This window comes from Dermochelys coriacea, chromosome 3 (assembly GCF_009764565.3).
Source record: "Dermochelys coriacea isolate rDerCor1 chromosome 3, rDerCor1.pri.v4, whole genome shotgun sequence".
Classification (NCBI taxonomy): Eukaryota; Metazoa; Chordata; order Testudines; family Dermochelyidae; genus Dermochelys; species Dermochelys coriacea.
The window spans coordinates 185,389,036-185,408,146 of NC_050070.1; the positions used below are offsets into that span (position 1 = coordinate 185,389,036).

At 45.1% G+C, this 19,111-nt stretch overlaps 1 protein-coding gene across 7 annotated transcripts in view; it reads left to right on the forward strand.

The window, feature by feature from the left end:
* FBXO11 (F-box protein 11) overlaps positions 1-19,111 on the forward strand; it is a 201,929-nt gene that overhangs the window by 82,573 nt on the left and 100,245 nt on the right. For all 7 annotated transcript variants that reach the window (XM_038397389.2, XM_038397387.2, XM_043512300.1 and 4 more), the window contains exons 2-3: positions 1,424-1,551; positions 1,661-1,742. In XM_038397389.2, the coding sequence (XP_038253317.1) occupies positions 1,424-1,551; positions 1,661-1,742 (210 nt within the window). The remainder of the gene's footprint in view (positions 1-1,423; positions 1,552-1,660; positions 1,743-19,111) is intronic.

Consider the following 19,111-nt stretch of genomic DNA (forward strand, 5'->3'; position numbering starts at 1 on the left):
TTACATAATGGATATAGAAATAATAATGGGGGAGAGAACGTCAGAAGTATATATTTTTTTGAGAATTTTCTTTCACGTTAGTTTGAAATAGCTTTGCTTACAAAAGTATGCATTACCCTCTCTATATTATGCACATATTTTACAATTTTTAATGTTTTTGAAATAATATTAAAATCTTGAACTGTGAAGGATGGCTTTTGTTTTGTATTATTTTTATTGTTAGATTAAGTACATTGACCTTAATTGCATCTTAATTAAGTGCATTGACTATTTAGCATATCTTACATTTGAACAAAAAAATTGGAGTTTCCTCAGTAGATCTCTTCTTGCACAGCCTCCATCTCTCACTTTTATTCCATATTTCAAGTTCAAAATGGTTTAGAATGAGAGAGAACAGATATACTAAGGTGAGTCCAAAAATCATTTCCTCAGTTAAGCAAAAAGTGTGTTTTCTGAGGAGGCCTATGTAAGAGATCCAGGTTTCTTTACTAATTAAGGAAGAAGCATCAAGTTTATATTTTGACTTCCACATGTATTTGTTCTTGTAGATTTGTTTAATGTGTGTGGTACAACGTTGTGAATAAATTATTTAATTACTGAAGTATTAAAACAAATTATTCCTTTCTCATTGCATTAAGTGTATTCCTGTCAGAACATTTTCATGAGGTACTAGCATGAAATAAAACAGCAATAAAACAAAAGCCCTACAAATGAAATTTATCATACTATTGTTCTTGGTTTTATTAAGGGGTTGGAGGGAGCACACACTTATTACTATCATCTTCTTTGTGTCTTTAGCCAAATAAACAAAAAACAAAGTAACATTTTTCCCTCTTTAGGTAATGCTATGCTAGTTTTCCCCTTCTGTAGTAAAGAGCTAACCCATTGAAATGCACCATACCTGAAATGCTTAAGGAACCCAGCCTTAAATTTTGTGGTAAATATGATGATAAAGTAGATGCCTTCTTGATAGCTTATGGTTAACTTAAAACTTTTGTATCTTTTACTGTAAAGTAATGGTATGCAGAAGTAAAAAGTACTGAAACTTAAAAGTGAACTCTTCATTAGCACAGTGAATAATTTATTTGTAGATAAAGTTAAAGTAAACCCTAGAATACAGGACAAGTCATAAAATTTGTAGCTTAAATATTGTGTAAATACAAAGAAAGAAATGGGTTAATGTGTAGAAAACAATTGAAAATAAAAATATATAGAGCATACATGAAGATGAATTTGTGTATGCACATCTAGCAAGTGGATTATTGTGGCATCTTTCTGATTGCATGTGCTTAGAAAAACAAGTCGTTGATGCTGGTAGATGTTTCTTTTGTACCAGGAAAATACTAATCAAAACTTCCTGCATGCTTTTTTAATGAGTTTGTGGAAGCAGTATAATTCAAATTACTGAATTTCCTTTTGATAGATGATGATGTACCTGCAGATATGGTTGCAGAAGAATCAGGTCCTGGTGCACAAAATAGTCCATACCAACTTCGCAGAAAAACTCTTCTACCTAAAAGAACAGCTTGCCCTACAAAGAGCAGTATGGAGGTAATATTTTTTTTATAAAGTATATTTTGTTTTCAGAAATAGGTGGCTAACTCTAACACTTTTACAAGTGCCATAATGTCTTAACTAATTCTTATTTATATGGTTAAAGGGTGCCTCCACTTCAGCTACCGAGAACTTTGGTCATCGAGCAAAACGTGCAAGAGTATCTGGAAAATCCCAGGATTTATCAGGTAATATTTTGGGGGGAGGGGGAAGATTGGAGAAGAAACGTTTTGACTACAGCAGGGATTCTCAAATTTCATTGCACTGCGACCCCATTTGGACCACAAAAATTACTACACAGTCCCAGGAGGGGGGGCCAAAGCCTGAGCCCCACCACTGCAGGCGGGGGGGCTGAAGCTGAAGCTCAAGGGCTTCAGCCCCAGGCAGGGAGCCTGTAACCTGAGCCCTGCCACCCAGGGTTGAAGTCCTTGGGCTCCACCTTTGGCCGCAGGTGGTGGGGCTTGAGCGTGGGCTTTGGCCCCATGCCTCACCAAGTCTAACAGCAGCCCTGGTGACCCCAATAATAAAACAGTTTCACGACCCACTTTGGGGTCCAACCCATACTTTGAGAACCACTGGACTACAGTGTTGCAAAGGACGTTTTTTTTCTCAGATAGATAAATAAAAGAAAATGAAGTGAGAGGGAAAAAACAAGTTTCTGATTGTTTGAACTTAAATCTTGGAAGCTTATAGGTGTTCAGATTCGGCTTTTAAAGGTGTAAAGGCACACTGATTAAAAAGCATGTCTACACTAGAAAACCTTGCTGCCTGAGAACAGGTACCTGTGGCGAGGGCTTGGCTTTATTGATGGTGCTATCTAGTTGTTAGGTCATTGGTTCCCAGTTCTCCTCAATCACTGGCATCCCTTGCCAGCTATCAGTCCAACACTGTGGTGGTTCATCTTCCGCTAGGTAGTAATTTGGCCTTCTGGCCACATGGCTTTCTCCCCCTTCCATACTAAAAAATCCAATAAAACGTATAGAGTTCAACAACCCCACAACAGAAAGGATCTTCAGCTCATCTCCAGACCTCTGTGGATTGGTACACCCTTGATTTGAGACTTATAATGTCACTACCCTCTCCTTTCTTCCAAGTTTATGCCCCCTACCCAAAAAGGGTAGTTGTTAGGGTATCCTGAACCTCCATCTCCACAGGCTCCAACCAAGGCCCTATGAGAGGAATAGGAGAGGCAGAGGCAGTGATAGCAAACACCCTGGAGTGCTTTGGTGCTGCCTTCCTGTGCCACTTCTTAATACTTGCTTCCCCACAAAGCCTCAAAATCCTTCACTTAAAATCCAACAGAAAATAAGAAAAACAACTGAATCTTCAGCACATCTGGGCTCAGCTGGTAGCCGCCTTCTTTACAGTCTAGCCCCAGTTTCAAACTGGCCTAAGTTCCTGTGTTTCACTTCCACTGCCTGTTTAACATTGCACTCTCTGTCTACCTAGGGTTTCAGGCAGGTTGCAGTCCTTGATCAGCCTCCATCTCCAGTCAGGCTTCCCTCAGCCCAGGAGAGAAAGCTTCCAGCTACCGCTCTCCTGGGTCTTTTCCCTGGCCTCTTCTCTAGGGGCTGGAGTAGCTGCCATTGTAGGCCCGTTCCTTGCAGTCAGGACCTCTGCTGTACCCTTATTCAGGAGCCCCTCATCCCCAAGATGCCTAGCTCCCTTTTTAAGCTCCTCCTCCAGCTGGAGCAGGCTCTGCAGGTACAGCAGAACCAAATCATCTGAGCCCAGAACTGCTCCTTAACCCCTTCTGTCCTAGTGTTGGGTTTATACACCTCATCACAGTGATAAATATGGCTTTCCATACTCCTCACTCAACTGATGTTACATGGTGGTTCTGCTGGTGTGGAATGGGTCAAGAATTCAACACCTTGTGTAAGAAACAGAATGTTGACAAAGACAGGAGAAGAATAAAATGCTGCCAAGTGGGTTTCCTTTCTTGCAGCTGGAGCCATATCGTTCCACACACCCACCATGGTCTCTCTCCCCATCTCTCATGGCTTCTCGAGATACTGGATTCTCTAACATCATTCTCTTTTGGTGGATCTTCCCTGCACTTCAGTGTGACCGTATACCCTGCTTTTCACGCTGTTGGATCCACCCATCATGTCACAGCTCTTTGTGGTGCTCATTTTGCATTAAGAATTGGAGGGCTGCCGTTTCTCCTTTGTGGGCAGTGCCTCAAAACAGAGGAACACAACAATGCTTGTGTATCTCTCTTACCCCATCCGTTTTCACTCTCCCATGCATGTAGTCTGTCATCTGTGTTCCCCTTCATTCTTTCTCAGCATCTTCCATTTCCTATTATCCTTACCACTATCTTCTTACCTACTTGCTATCTCTCATTAACTTCTCCTTCTCCTGTTTTGTCAGCAAGATCTGACCATTTATCTCTGAGTCCTTCCACTTCTTATCAAAACTTGGTTCTACTTCACTGACTCGGCATCTGTTGTTTTTTCTCCCCTGTGGTTCTCTTTATCCTCACTCTCCAAATCTGAAGCTCATGGAGTTGGCACTAGGCTGCTCCTCCACCCATTCTGTAACTTCTAGCTCTTCTTGTTTTGTTTTTGTTTTGCAGGGGAAGCCACTCTATTTGGCTCTTCTCTCTGAGTGAGTTTTATCTGCCAACCCCCAGTTCTGACTTTGATGTGTAGCTTTAGAATAATAATTATTATTAGTAATAAATCCTTTCACCTCTATCTTCTACCCTTGAAATTGTCTAGAACAACTTCCACAACTATCAGTATGGTTCTACTTCTGCAATTTCTTTTAACTTTATTTGATCTCTAACTTTATACCAGTTCCTCTACTCTCTTTTGACTTGCCTTTTGTGTCTGTCTCTGTATGTCACTCTCTCTCACCAACTCTTATTTATTCTTCAGCCTTGTTTGCTCTTCCACACAGCTTTTGTAATATTCATTACACCAACCTTTCTGACATCTCTGCTGCTCCTAGACAGCTCCTTGTTCCATGCTGTAAGCTTTACTTCTGGTTATATTTTTTTCTACTGATTTTCTCTGTTGTACTCTACACCATATCTATCCCTTTAATCCCCAATCTTGATTCTGTCCCCAGTTTTTTAACCACAGTTGATCACAGTGCTGTGCAGCTTTGGAAAAAGCATTGAGATTATGCAGACAGCTCTGGCATGGAATTGCTTCACAGATGCTCACTGTAAGACTTGCAAACCATGGTTTATAGGCCTGCAGACTGTTATATACGAGTATTCTTAGTAGACAAGTACACGCCAGCTACAGATCAGACTTTTCAAACTGTGGCTAAAAAGGCCTGTCCCTGAACCCACTCAGTCTGCCAGCCCAGATGCTCTCATTCTCTTCCTTGTTCAATTTTTTGTTCCATATTCTAATTTTGTAGTAGTAGTAGTAGGGGTGTGTGTTTCTGTGTGTATTGTGGCTTTTTAGTTTGTTTTAAGAGTAAAAATAATGGAAGATATTAGTGGGGGGGGCTAGTAAGGTGTTTCTGGGTTGCCATTGTGGTGACAATGTGGTGTCAGTGAGGACCAGTTATCATAGGGAACCAATAGATGGAGTGAGGCCTTAGGACCACTGGTGCAAATAATGGTGGTGTGGGTAAAGGTATGGGGAGAAGAGCATAGGAACCTTGAGAAGGTATCTCAGAGGACAGTCATTGTCATTACATGGATTTTCCAACTAGAGAGACTGCGAAAATATAGTATTGATCAATTATTATGTCTTCAACATTAATGGCAACCACATACAGTATCTGGAAAAAAACACATAGCCCATGAACTGGTTTTTAATTTTAACATCTATCCCAGAGTTGTTACTCCTGTGGAAAAAATGAGTTCACCATTTCAAAATTTTAACGTCTATCTCTGTACAGTATCTAATTGTGTGTCAATCTTATTTTGACAATGTTAGTTAGTTTTCTAATCTCTATAACCCTCTCATTTAGTTGTCTTTATCTGGACAACACTATTTCCACTCTGTGAAAGAAAATATGTTATTAACATATGAAAACCTTGATGAAAAATGTAATGTTTATATTAACATTCCAAATGAATTCCTAATTGCTTTACTAAAATAAAAATTCAATGTATATGAAACACCCACATAAAATAATTCAGTTTACAAAATGACGGTCTTGTATAGTGCTTGTTTGAAATACTCAAATGATATTTAATTTCCAAATAAAAATTGAAAGATTTCCTTTCACTATATTCTGACTTAACTTACTTACTTAACCTGGAACAATCTGCAGGCAGATACACACCACTTCTACCATGATCCATTGCTCTCTTCTGTCACCTGCTCCTCCTTGTCACCTTAAATCCACTGCTTAAGTCATCTGACTTCCACTTCTCTCCTTGCTTGCCATGTCAGCTTTTTCATCTTCCACTTTGACGTCATTAAATGTTTGTACCTCTCCCATGATGTACCCTCCTACCCCATTTTAACTGCTTTTAGAACATTAGATGACTGCCTTTGATCTTGCGCTTCCTGAGCCAACTCTTCCTGCTCAAAAGGCTCTGGAACTGGTGTAGATGCTAGAATATGCTACAGACTAGTGCATCACATAGTATTGGTTACTGTTGATCCATTACTTGAATGTATATGTACTCAGATAAATATGCAGACTCAAAAAATAATGAACACAGTAATTTGCCTTTCTTTCTGTTCCAAAACTGTGTTTTCAGCCTCCTATTTTTGTTGACTTTTTACAGTATAGTGATGGGTTTAGAAAATATGTTTGTCATATATCTGTATCTAATCCTCTTCTCCCTCCCAATTATTTTTAGTAATTTCCACTTGGGTCTATACTGATCTTTTGCTTTCCTCAGTTGTGTAGTCTCCAGCTTTCCCTTATAGCTGACAAAAAGGCTTCAATACAAGACATAGTGCTACACATCAGGATTGAGAGACCATTAACACTTTTGAGCTATATATATGAGGGCTCTAAATTCTTTCAATCCCTCATCCCCCATTTTTGGTCATACTAATTCCTGTCCTCAGTCAACTGTTAAACTAACAATAAATATGAATCACCTCTCTACACATAATACACAAGTAGAGAGAGAGAGAACTTTAAAACACAGGAAAGAGTTTACCATTGGTTGAGTCTTTATAATGTCTGCTGTGATCCAGTCAATTAGCCAAACAGAAAATGTTTACTTTTAAAATATTACAAATTTTACCATTTACTTTGTTAAAACAAAGAGAAGAAGGAGAATGAAGAGTGGGGATGATAGTGGTTTTCTCCTCCAGTCCCCCACATTTTTCTCACTGTCCCTTAGGGTTATACCATTTACTTGAAAAGCTGTCAATTTTATACATAATAAAAAAATGCATACATTCTTTCCTTTGTAAATGAGAATAAGGGTGTGTCAGCAGTGGGCAGGGTGGGGGCAGAAGAAGATAGTGAGGAGTTAGTGAACTGGGTAGAGAGATGTGAGAGGTATGAGAGTAAAGAATAGTGTGCATGTGCTCAACCCCCACCCCCGCCCCCGACAGACAAACTGTGATCATTCTCTCATAGTTGTCATGTTTTTGTGGCTCCATGTGACATTTTATATAAATTATTTAATGAGCTGATTTACCTATGTGCAAAAAATTGCACATGACCATAAATATTTTTGTATACACCCTTCCCTGAGCATGGTGATGGTAGGACATGGAACTGCAAAAAACGTGGCAATTGGGTTGGAGGGTATCTAAGGGGTCAATGGTAGTAATGGGGAGTGCTTGTGTGTGATTGGGATTGCTAAACTAAATAGGTGGTTGCTAGGGTGTGTGGGATGCTTGGATCGGTGGGTCCTGGAGAGTGTTTGGGGGAAGTTGGGAAACTGGGTATTATTTTGGTGTCTGGGGTTGTTGGATTGTTGGAGGTAGGTTCATGAGTACTGTTTGTCTGAGTGGATGGATTGTGCCTGGGTGTGGGATGCTCTTAGAGAAGGTAGGGTGCTGGTATGTCTGGGAGTGCTAAGGTAGGTGGATGGATGCTGTCTGCTGATGGGATAGGGTCTCTTTGGGGGGGCAAGGCTCTGAATTCTCTTTGGGGTTCTGGCTGGCGGTTTAGGCTTTGGCAGGGAGCCTGGGGTCTCTGTTGGAGTCTGAGGTCTGGCTGGGATGCTGGGACTCTGGGGTCTGGTTCAGGGTCAGGGTGAGCTAAGGGCTAGTATTGAACTCCCCTTATCTTGTGTTCTCCAGTCACCTACCTGCTGCCGCCACCTTTTTGCCTGTCTTGCTGCTGCTCCTTTTCCACTTGAATCCTGCAGGAGCAGCAGCTAAAAGGCAGACAGACATGTGGCCTGTTTGCCTGAATCCAGTAGTGGCCTCTGGTGGAATTGTAGATCCTGCCTGCAGCTCAGCCAAATATGTGACATTTAGGTTGAGCTGTGGGAGTGCAGACTGGGCTTCCTAATATATGAGTGTCTCACAAGATGTATGACACTTGGTAATCTTGCTCAGTATCAGTCGTTATAGTGGGGCCTTTCCGGTCTCCATAGCATCTGAAGACAGACTGTATCTTTGGCTCTGAAAATGGGTTTAGGACTGGCTCTCAGGAATAATTTCCCAAATGTCTCTGCGTCCAGATCTGGACAGATGGCAGATTTCAGGTCTTCCTTTTTAGGTTTTTAAAAAGAGTGTTAACTAAATATCTCTGTTTCTTCATTGGCTTCTAGGTTTTTCTTAAAACTTTCAGTTGGTTTTCTGAGAAGGTCAGTAACTCCCCTCCCCACATCCAAAATGTCAGACAGATGGCTTGGATAAGCAGCTCCCCCAGCTCTTAGTTGGTAGGTGCCTGGAGGCAAACGTGAAGCTCCTAGCCTGCGCATTGGCATTATCCACAGTGAGGTGTTTGATCATGCTGCAAGGAAACTCAGGTCTTGGCCAATGTATAGGCAAAGGTCCATGTTGCTATGGTTGAGCAGGCTGCAGGGAAGCTCTCTTATTTGAGGACCAGGTCAAGAAGTAGTAGCATGGACTCAAGGATTAGGTTTCATTTGTTTGCATGTCCCCTGAAAAGGCTGCCTCCCTCCCCTCAAGCGTGGGAGTCACATTTCCACAGTTTGCACAGCCAAGAAAGCTTCAGTGGAGGTCACTGACTCCATAGCATTCAAGAGGGAAGAAATCCCTACTCCTAGCCATCAAATAGGTGAGGTTCATGCTGAGGTGGTAGAGAGGTCTGCAGTGGTGTTCCTACACCATGGAAGCTGTTTACCTTTTATATTTTATGGTAGCTAAGGTCTCTCAGCACCGCTGGCAGCCCCATAGATATTGGTCACTTGTCTGTCTTCAGTTGCTCTGGTTCACTTTTTCTCTGTGGTTGGTTCACACTCAGCTGAGACTTAGTAGTAGAAAGCAGGGAGTTGCACAGTTCAAATCCCCTTCCACTGGAGATGATCCTCTCTCCTCTTCCCACCTTCACAAGTCCCACAGGAGGCTACTCTTTTCGGGAGACATGTTGGGAACACACATCTCCACCCTCTGTCCTTATAGTCACCCTAGTAATGCTCCCTTTCTCTCACAGGGGTTCCCCCTTCACTCAGGAGTTTGATCCAGAGGACAGCAAAAGAAGATGCTGCTCACAGTGGGCTCTTAAAGGGGGCAGCAAATTTTTTAGTCATCCTGTAAAATAGGCTATCCCATTCGCCTCAAAACGTCTGTTGAAGTCTTAAAAACCTATGGAAATATTCTCCCCTCAAAGATCCTCTAAAGTTAAGGGGAAACTTCTGAAGCTGCTGTTTGGAACAAGATATCTCAGACTTTCGGCTAGGTTTTGTAGAATTGAGCACAAAAAGAGATCTAACTTTACAGGCTCCTGTGTTTATAGAAAAACAAGCAAACAATGGGAGGAAAAAATAAAATTCTTGCTAATTTGGAGAAGAGATCTGTAATCATGTCCTCACAAAGCAGTTGAGGAGTAATTAAGGAGGCGTGGGAATTCCCAATAGACAAATGAAGAAATTTTATATGCACCCAAAATACTATAAGGACGTCATCACCCTGCCTAAGGTTGAACCTGCTTACTACCTCCTTAATAAAGGGCATTGAGGAAGTAGCATAGTCAAACAGATATTCTGAATGGAAATACTGAAATCTATCATATGGCATTATCCTCCCAAGACTGCATATCTTTAATAGATGGCCAAGACATTTCTCTTGACACTGAGCAGGAAGAGTTACTGAAGATACCTTAGTTTCTGATACAACAGGAAATTTTTTCCCCTTCTTTGGGCTTTTTTACATAGGAAAGTTATACTGGTGCAAGATTCAAATATAAGCTAACGTGTGATTTATACCACTATGTTTATACTGGTATAATCTCCTTTGTGAATACTCTTATTGCAGTATGAGAAGGCCTCTTTATTTGATTTAGCATATTTGTTGGGAAAGGGTTTAAATAAAATCCCCAAAAGCCATTTGTATGGTGGAATAAGTATGTCAGAACAAAGCTTTATATCTGTTTAATTATAGTGTTATAATTGGTATAAGTTTCCTGTGTAGTAAGCCCTTTGACCCATAACTTCCACATGGATATTCATAAAGACTCTAAATATCCTTCCCCTTTCAAAGAAAGGGGATATATGTCTACTCTTGTCCTGATGAGTTCATCAGGACCATTTCACAGTCAGTGCTACGCAGGACGTAGTAGCCAGTGCCATCTGCCTTCAGCTTTAAGTGAATGAGTGGAAGAGCCATGTTTGTAGTCCTCACAAAATGCCAGCATCTATGGGTTCTGGTTGCCATTCCAGAATAAATTATTTCAGAATATAGTATTTATGATTTGTCCAGCATTTGTACATCTTTCTCAATTATTAAATTATTGACTCTGCTCCTGAGCTTGTAGTCTCCTGCACAGATACTCTGCGCAATTTCTGCTACACATCCAGCCTGCAATTGCAGCAAATTGATATATAAAGATCTTGGTCTGGAGCCGGGACTTCCATCTCTTGAGAAGTTGCTCTTAAAGATGTAGCAGCAGCTACCTGATCTTGGGTTCAGAGAGGCTAGCCATCAGTACAGATACCAGATTCCATGTAAATGCAACACATCTGGACTCATGGGATGTGGCCCAAAGAGGAGGCATAATGGAAGAGTATGTCCTTTTTGGAGACCCAAATCATTGCATTTTAAGTAGAAAGCCCATTGAGGAACCTACTTGAGTCAAGGTCTAGTTGGAAAACCAAAAGTTTTTCTTCGAGTGATAGTTCCTATGTGGATTCCAATCATAGGTGCACATGCATCAGAGCCGGAATTGTTCAGAGTAGTGTCTGTTGACCTGATGTGCATCGCGCATTGACGTGGTGATGGTGTGGCGCCTCCAAGGTTTTAAAAAGCCGTGCAGGTCAACCCCTCTCCAGTTCCCTCTTACCGCCATGTGGCCAAAGTCCTAACCCCTGTTCCTCAGTGCTCTTAGCTTGCTCTGTTATTGCTAGATATAGTTCTTTGTAGTATAGTTGTCCATCCTTGTTTTTCCCAATCCATTAGTTTGTTAGTAATCCGTTTGCTAGATTAGGAATGGGAATCAAAGACTTTCCTCTTAGTGGCACTCTTCCCCAGCTAGGGGACTTTGTCCAGGCAAGCCAGGTTTAAGTACTGTGCTTCTTGTCCTTGCTAGTTCTCTGTGAGCGACGAGCATCAATGCTGCCTCTATTGCCTCAGCGAAGTTCACGTCACTGCGTGATGCTCTATCTGCCACTACTTCTTGCCCCGAACCCGAGAGGCTCATGAACTTTGCCTCCATAAGTTCCTGATGGATGCGGCAATGCACCCTCATGCGCCACAGGATCCGCACCAGCATCCAGCCCCACTCCTGGCCCATCCCACCAAGCACTGGTGGCACCACCGAATCTGCCCAAGCAGCATTGTGTGCATAAGAAGCACACACGGGCACAAGAGCAGCTCGCCAATGGGGAATGCCCCCAACCATGTTTCCTCTCCAAGCTGTGCCAGTTTGGGTGAGAAGTCGCACGCTGACAATGAGGCTCCCCCTGCGAAGAACTCTCACTCGAAGCATAAGTCCAGGCACGTGCTCCAGCGTCGTTGACCTTGGCTCCGGTGACAGTTCCACAGTCCTCGCCTCTGCCACCGTCCATTATGCTGGGACCGTCTAGTCTCTTCCGCTTGGTTCCGTGCATGTTAGGATGCCTGTCCCCCTTGACTCCTATGATGCTGATGTTGCTGTCAGCTGGCTTCCTTCTGCGACCCACACCGCCGGCTACCGTTGGTCCTCTGTTTCCGCTTGAGGAGCCTCTCCTATTGATGGAACCTCTTTCATTGCCTCCCACTTTCAGTTGGTCCCATTGCTTCTGATGGCTCCGCCTCAGCTGGGCCCATCCTTAGACTTGGACTGGTGCTCTGATGCGATCCTGCTTTCTTGCTAGCCCATTCTTAAAGCCCAGACAGCAGCCCTATCCACCAGCTTATGAGCAATTCGCCTACCCGAGGGGACCACCAGTTCTGGCTCTATTGGGCAGCTTGTGGCCTGTACCGGCATGTGCACCATCAACACTCTCCATCCTCCACCACTGCCTACGGAGCTCATTCGGACGCCCCTGCTCCTCCGGATCCATCTGTGCCACTGGCAGTGTCAAAGCCGCTGGCCCCACAGGTCCCCACTGATGCCTGTTCCTCACCTGACAACGCACTCACCCCCCCCCCCCCCGCCACTGGATAACCCTGCTCAATATCAAGCCCTCCTTCATTATATACCTCTGTCCTCAACCTTCCCATGGAGGACATCCAGGACCCTCAGTACCAATTCCTAGATTTTCTTCAGTCTCCAAGTCCTGCTCTTACTGCCTTACCCATCCCTAATGCCATCCTTCAGCCTGCACAGGCAGTCTGGCACACACTGGCTTCCTGTTCACCTACTCTAAAGTGGGCTGAACACTGCTACTTTGTGTCGGCCCAGGATATAGACTTTCTCTTCCAACACCCACCTCCAAATTCCCTGGTGGTCCAGGTGGCCACAGAGCACAGTCGCCAAGAACACCTTCGCTCCTCCCCTCCCCCTCACACACACACCCAGGCAGCCAAAAAACTCAGCCTTATCAGACATAAGGTTTACTCCTCTGCGAGTCTCCAGTTCCATATTGCCAGTTACCAAGCCATCCTGGCCAAGTATGATTCCCATTCACATACCAAACTGGCGGTGTTCCTTGACTTCCTTCTCCTGGACACCTAACAGGACTTTCAGTTGCTCATAGACAAAGGCACATTTGTCACCAAAGTCACGCTTCAAGCTTCAGTAGACACTGCCAATACTGCCTTCCAATTGTGGGGTGGTGTTCTGCTGTGACTCATGGCTACAATCCAGTGGCTTCCCAAAAGAGGTCCAGACTACCCTGGAAGACGTTCTCTTCAATAACTACCAGGGCTTTGGAGCGGAGCCCGCAGAGCAGCTCCGGAGCAGTGGAGCTGCAGGTTTTTGCCTGGAGCTGGAGCGGAGCCGGAGCAGAGCTCCAAAGCCTTGATAACTACAGACTTTTCAGTAACAAGACAGACAAGTGCCTTCATTCCTTAAGACTCCCGAGCCACCCTCCGATCCCTGGGCTTCTACACCCTGGCCCCCAATCATAGACAAAACCGATCCTCCTTCTGCCCCTGCCCAACTTACCGACCTTACCCCCAGCGCCAGCCTGAGCAACCGCAATGCCACCCATGCTCTCAACGCCTGCGGCAGTCTACCACATTCACCCACCATTCCTCTAGACAAAACTTTTCACTCCTTTGCAGAGAACCGCAAACCTTCCTCCATTCCATCAGTTGCACCCCACATAATCTTTGACAGCTGCCTTTCCCTCTTCGCTTGCAGCTGGGGCAAGATTACCACCAACTGATGGGTGCTGGATATCATCTGCCAGTGCTACCTGTTAGTTATTTTTCCTTCCCTCTTCAGCACCCTCCCAGTTTTTGTCCCTCAGACCCCCATACCTCCTCCTCCAACAGGAAGTGGATGCCCTCCTTTGAAAGGGTGCTATAGCTCCCATGCCGTAGCACTATCACTGCTGTGACTTTCACTCCCCATATTTCCTCACACCGAAGAAAGGGATTAGTATCCACCCTATCCTGGACTTCCACTTGCTCAACAGATTTATCTGCAAGTTTCACTTCCGGATGGTCATGCTCCCTCTGATACTCACGTGTCTCCTGATGGAGCATGGTTTGCCGCTCTTGATACAAAGTATGCCTATTTTCATATGAACATTCATCCTGCCCACTGCAAATGTCTTGCTTCGTGGTAGGCAAGTCTCACTGCCAGTTCCAAGTCCTTCCCTTTGCTTTCGCCACTGTCTTCCAGGTCTTTACCAAGATGTTTGCTGTCGTGGCAGCCTGTATTTGCCACCGGGGGCAGTCCCACTTTCCCTACCTCGAGGAGTGGCTCCTTGTTGAACCTTCCTGCACTCGTCTCCTCACCACTATCTGAACTCTGTGTGCCTTGCTCGGCATTTACATCAACAAAGAAAAATCAGTACTTAACCCTACTCACAACCTCATCTTTATAGGGGTGCACCTTGACTCTGTCATGGCTCATGCCTTCCTATCGTCAGACCATTTTGCCGCCTTCATTGCTCTCATTGCGAGGCTTTGCCGTCAACCGTGGATGGTCAGCTGACAGTGACTCTCACTCCTTGGCCATATGGCAGCCTGCACCTCAGTGACACTCCTCACCCACATTCATATGCACTGCCTCCAATGATGGCTCTGCTTGACTTGCAACCAGCAGACAGACCCTCTCACCAAACCGGTCTTTCTCCCCCTTTCCATCCTCACCTCCCTCACTTGGTGGTGCAACCATCCTCCCTGCTAGTGGGCATCCCTTTGATGCCTCCAGTGCCACACACCACCATCACCATGATGCCTCCATGGCAGGCTGGGGAGCGCATGTGGAAGGCCACATGGCCCAGCGCCCAAGGAAACAAGAATGCACATCAGTGTCCTTGAACTCTGCGCTGTTTGTCTGGCCTGCTGAGCACTCCTGCTGCTCCTCCAGTCCCGCCATGTCCAGCTGCTCTCCAACACCATTGTGACGGTTGTATATGTCAACAAGCGGTGTGTGTGGAGGCCATCCTATGGAATTGGTGCCTCCAACATGAGATAACTCTCCACACCATGCACCTTCCCAGTGCAAGCAACTCTCTTGCAGATACACTGTCACTCCTTCCATGCCACCCACGAGTGGGAACTCCATAACCCTACATTCTTCTCCATCTTTTGCCAGCAGGGCGCACCTTGCTGGGATCTCTTCACCACTGTGAACAATCACAAACTACTTTTCTTCTGCTCCAGGGGAGCCCTAAGCCCAAGCTTGCAAGGATGCTCTTCTCCCTTGGACCACCGAACTCCCCTATGCCTTCCCGCCCATTCCCCTGCTTCGGCAAGTCCTATGCAAAATACACCAGGATCAGATGACTGTCCTCCATGTGGCCCCCACTTGGCCTCACCTGTACTGGTGTATGGACCTTCTTCTCTGAGTCTGCCTCCAGTCCGGCTTTCCAGCCTTCCTAATCTCCTGATGCAGGACCATGGCCGTATCCAACACCCCAACCTCGGCCCTCTTCACTTCATGGCCTGGTATTTGGATTGGGCTGATGGGTAGATACGGCATGCTTATTCACAACATCCTTAACACAGCCAGCGCCCATCCACTGGAGCTTCCTTCACCCTTTTGGTCATAGATACTAAGGTCAGAAGGGACCACTCTGATCATCTAGTCCGACCTCCTGCACAGCGCAGGCCACAGAATGTCACCCACCACTCCTATGAAAAACCTCACCCATGTCTGAGCTATTGAAGTCCTCAAATCATGGTTCAAAACTTCAAGGAGCAGAGAAGCCTCCCTCCAGTCAACCATGCCCCATGCTACAGAGGAAGGCAAAAAAACCTCCAGGGCCTCTCCAATCTGCCCTGGAGGAAAACTCCCTCCCGACCCCAAACATGGCAATCAGCCAAACCCTGAGCACATGGGCAAGATTCACCAGCCAGATACCCAGGAAAGAATTTTCTATAGTAAATCAGATCCCATCCATCTAATATCCCATCTCAGGGGATTTGGCCTATTGACCCTGAATATTTAAAGATCAATTACTTACCAAAATCCCATTATCCCATCATACCATCTCCTCCATAAACTTATCGAGTAGAATCTTAAAGCCAGATAGATCTTTTGCCCCCACTGCTTCCCTTGGAAGGTTATTCCAAAACTTGTGACCATGACTACTCCCTGGATGAGATCCATCGTGAGACGATCCGGCCTCGGACACGCCTCAGTTCATATTAGCCTCAGTTTGAGGTGCAAGTCGTGTTCTCGTCTATCCTCCCTGTTGAATGAAAAGGCCCTGGTAGGGACCGTTGAATTGTGGAGGTGAATGCATGGTTCTGCAGTTGGTGTCGGAGAGAGGGCTTTGGATTCTTCAGCCGTGGGATGTGGTTTCGGGAAGGATTGGTAGGAAGAGATGGAATCCACCTAAAGAAGACAGGGAAGAGCATCTTCACAGGCAGGCTTCCTAACCTAGTGAGGAGGGCTTTAAACTAGGTTCACCGGGCAAAGATGACCTAAACCCAGAGGTAAGTGAGGGAGTGGGATACCGGGAGGAAACACGAGGAGGGTACAAGATGGGAAGCCTCCTGATTCGTCCTGAGAAAGTAGGGCAATCGGCTAGCTATCTTAGGTGCATGTACATGAACGCAAGAAGCCTGGGAAACAAGCAGGAAGAATTGGAAGTCCTGGCATAATCAAGGAACTAAGACGTGATTGGAATAACAGAAACTTGGTGCGGCAGTTCACATGACTGGAGCACTGTCATGGATGGGTATAAACTGTTCAGGAAGGACAGGTACAGGAAAAAAGGTGGAGGAGTTGCATTGTATGTAAGAGAGTAGTATGATTGCTCAGAGCTCTAGTTTGAAACTGGAGAAAAGCCTGTTGAGAGTCTTTAGGTTAAGTTTAGAGGCAAGAGCAACCAGGGTGGTGTCGTGGTGGGCATGTGCTATAGACCACCGGATCAGAAGGATGAGGTAGACGAGGCTTTCTTTAGACAATTAACTGAACGTTCCAGATCACAGGCCCTGATTCTCATGGGGGAATTCAATCACCCTGACATCTGCTGGGAGAGCAATACAGTAATGCACAGACAATCCAGGAAGTTTTTGGAGAGTGTTGGGGATAACTTCCTGGTACAAGTGCTGGAGCAACTGACTAGGGTCTGTGCTACTCCTGAGCTGTTGCTTACAAACAGGGAAGAATTGATAGGGGAAGTAGAAGTGGGTGGCAACCTAGGCAGCAGTGACCATCAGATGGTCAAGTTCAGGATCCTGACAAAAGGAAGAAAAGAGTGTAGCAAAATACGGATCCTGGACTTCAGAAAAGCAGACTTAGACTCCCTTAGAGAACTGATAGGGAGGATTCCCTAGGAGGCTAATATGAGGGGGAAAGGAGTTCAGGAGAGCTGGCTCTATTTTAAAGAAGCCTTATTGAGGGCGCAGGAACAAACCATCCCAGTGTGCAGAAAGAATAGTAAATATGGCAGGTGACCAGCTTGGCTTAACAATGAAATCTTTGGTGAGTTTAAACTCAAAAAGCAAGCTTACAAGAAGTGGAAGCTTGGACAGATGACAAGGGAGGAGTATAAAAATATTCATAGAGCATGCAGGGGTGTAATCGGGAAGGCCAAGACACAATTGGAGTTGCAGCTAGCAAGGGATGTGAAGGGTAACAAGAAGGGTTTCTACAGGTATGTTAGCAACAAAAAGAAGATAAGGGAAAGTGTGGGACCCTTACTGAATGTGGGAGGCAACATAGTGACAGATGATGTGGAAAAAGCTGAAGTATTCAATGCTTTTTTTGCCTCGGTCTTCATGGAGAAGGTCAGCTCCCAGACTGCTGCACTAGGCAACACAGCATGGGGAGGTGGTGAGTAGCCCTCAGTGGTGAAAGAACAGGTTAAGGACTATTTAGAAAAGCTGGACATGCACAAGTCCATGGGTCTGGATCCAATGCATCCAAGGGTGCTGAGGGAGTTGGCTGATGTGATTGCAGAACCATTGGCCATTATCTTTGAAAACTCCTGGCAATCAGGGGAGGTCCTGGTCGATTGGAAAAAGGCACATATAGGGGCTATATTTTAAAAAGGGAAGAAAGAGAACCCGGGGAACTGCAGCCTCACTTTAGTCCCTGGCAAAATCATGGAGCATGTCCTCAAGGAATCCATTTTGAAGCATTTGGAGAAGAGGAAGGTGATCAGGAACAATCAACATGGATTCACAAAGGGCAAGTCATGCCTGACCAACTTGATTGCCTTCTATGGTGAGATAACTGGCTCTGTGGATATGGGGAAAGCGGTGGATGTGATATACCTTGACTTTAGCAAAGCTTTAGATCCAGTCTCCCACAGTATTCTTGTCAACAAGTTAAAAAAGTATGGATTGGATGAATGGGTGGATAGAAAGCTGACTAGATTGTCGGACTTAATGGGTAGTAATCAACAGCTCAGTGTCTAGTTGGCAGCCAGTATCAAATGGAGTGCCCCAGGGATCAGTCCTGGGGCCGGTTTTGTTCAACATATTTATTAATGATCTGGATGATGGTATGAATTGCACCCTCAGCAAGTTTGCAGATGACACTTAGCTGGGGGATTGGTAGATATACTGGAGGGAGGGTAGGATAGGGATAGGGTTCAGAGTTAGCCAGACAAATTGGAGAATTGGGCCAAAAGAAATCTGATGAGGTTCAACAAGGACAAGTGCAGAGTCCTGCACTTAGGACGGAAGAATCCCATGTACTGGTACAGGCTGGGGACTGACTGGCTAAGCAGCAGTTCTGCAGAAAAGGACTTGGGGATTACAGTGGACAAGAAGCTGGATATGAGTCAGCAGTGTGCCCTCGTTGCTAAGAAGGTCAATGGCATACTGGGCTGTATTAGTAGGAGCATTGCCAGCAGATTGAGGGAAGTGATTATTCCCCTCTGTTCAGCACTGGTGAGGCCACACTTGAATTATTGAGTCCAGTTTTGGTCCCCCCACTACAGAAGGGATGTGGACAAATTGGAGTGAGTCCAGAGGAGGGCAATGAAAATGATCAGGGGGCTGGGACACATGACTTACAAAATGAGGTTGAGGGAACTGGGGTTATTTAGTCTACAGAAGAGGAAAGTGAGGGGAGATTTGATAGCTGCCTTCAACTATCTGAAGGGGTGTTCCGAAGAGAATGGAGCTAGGCTATTCTCAATGGTGTCAGATGACAGAACAAGAAGAAATGGTCTCAAGTTGCAGTGGGGGAGGTCTAGTTTGGATATTAGGAAACACTGTTTCATTAGGAGGGTGGTGAAGCACAGGAATGGGTTACTTAAGGAAGTGGTGGAATCTCCATCCTTAGAGGATTTTAAGGCCCGGCTTGACAAAGCCCTGGCAGGGATGTTTTAGTTGGTGTTGGTCCTGCTTTGAGCAGGGGATTGGACTAGATGACCTCCTGAGGACTCTTCCAACCCTAATATTCTATGATTCTATGTCCACTGGCAGCACTCAGTGCCTTCGTGCCTCTTTTTTCACTGCCGGCTTCCACTGTGGCC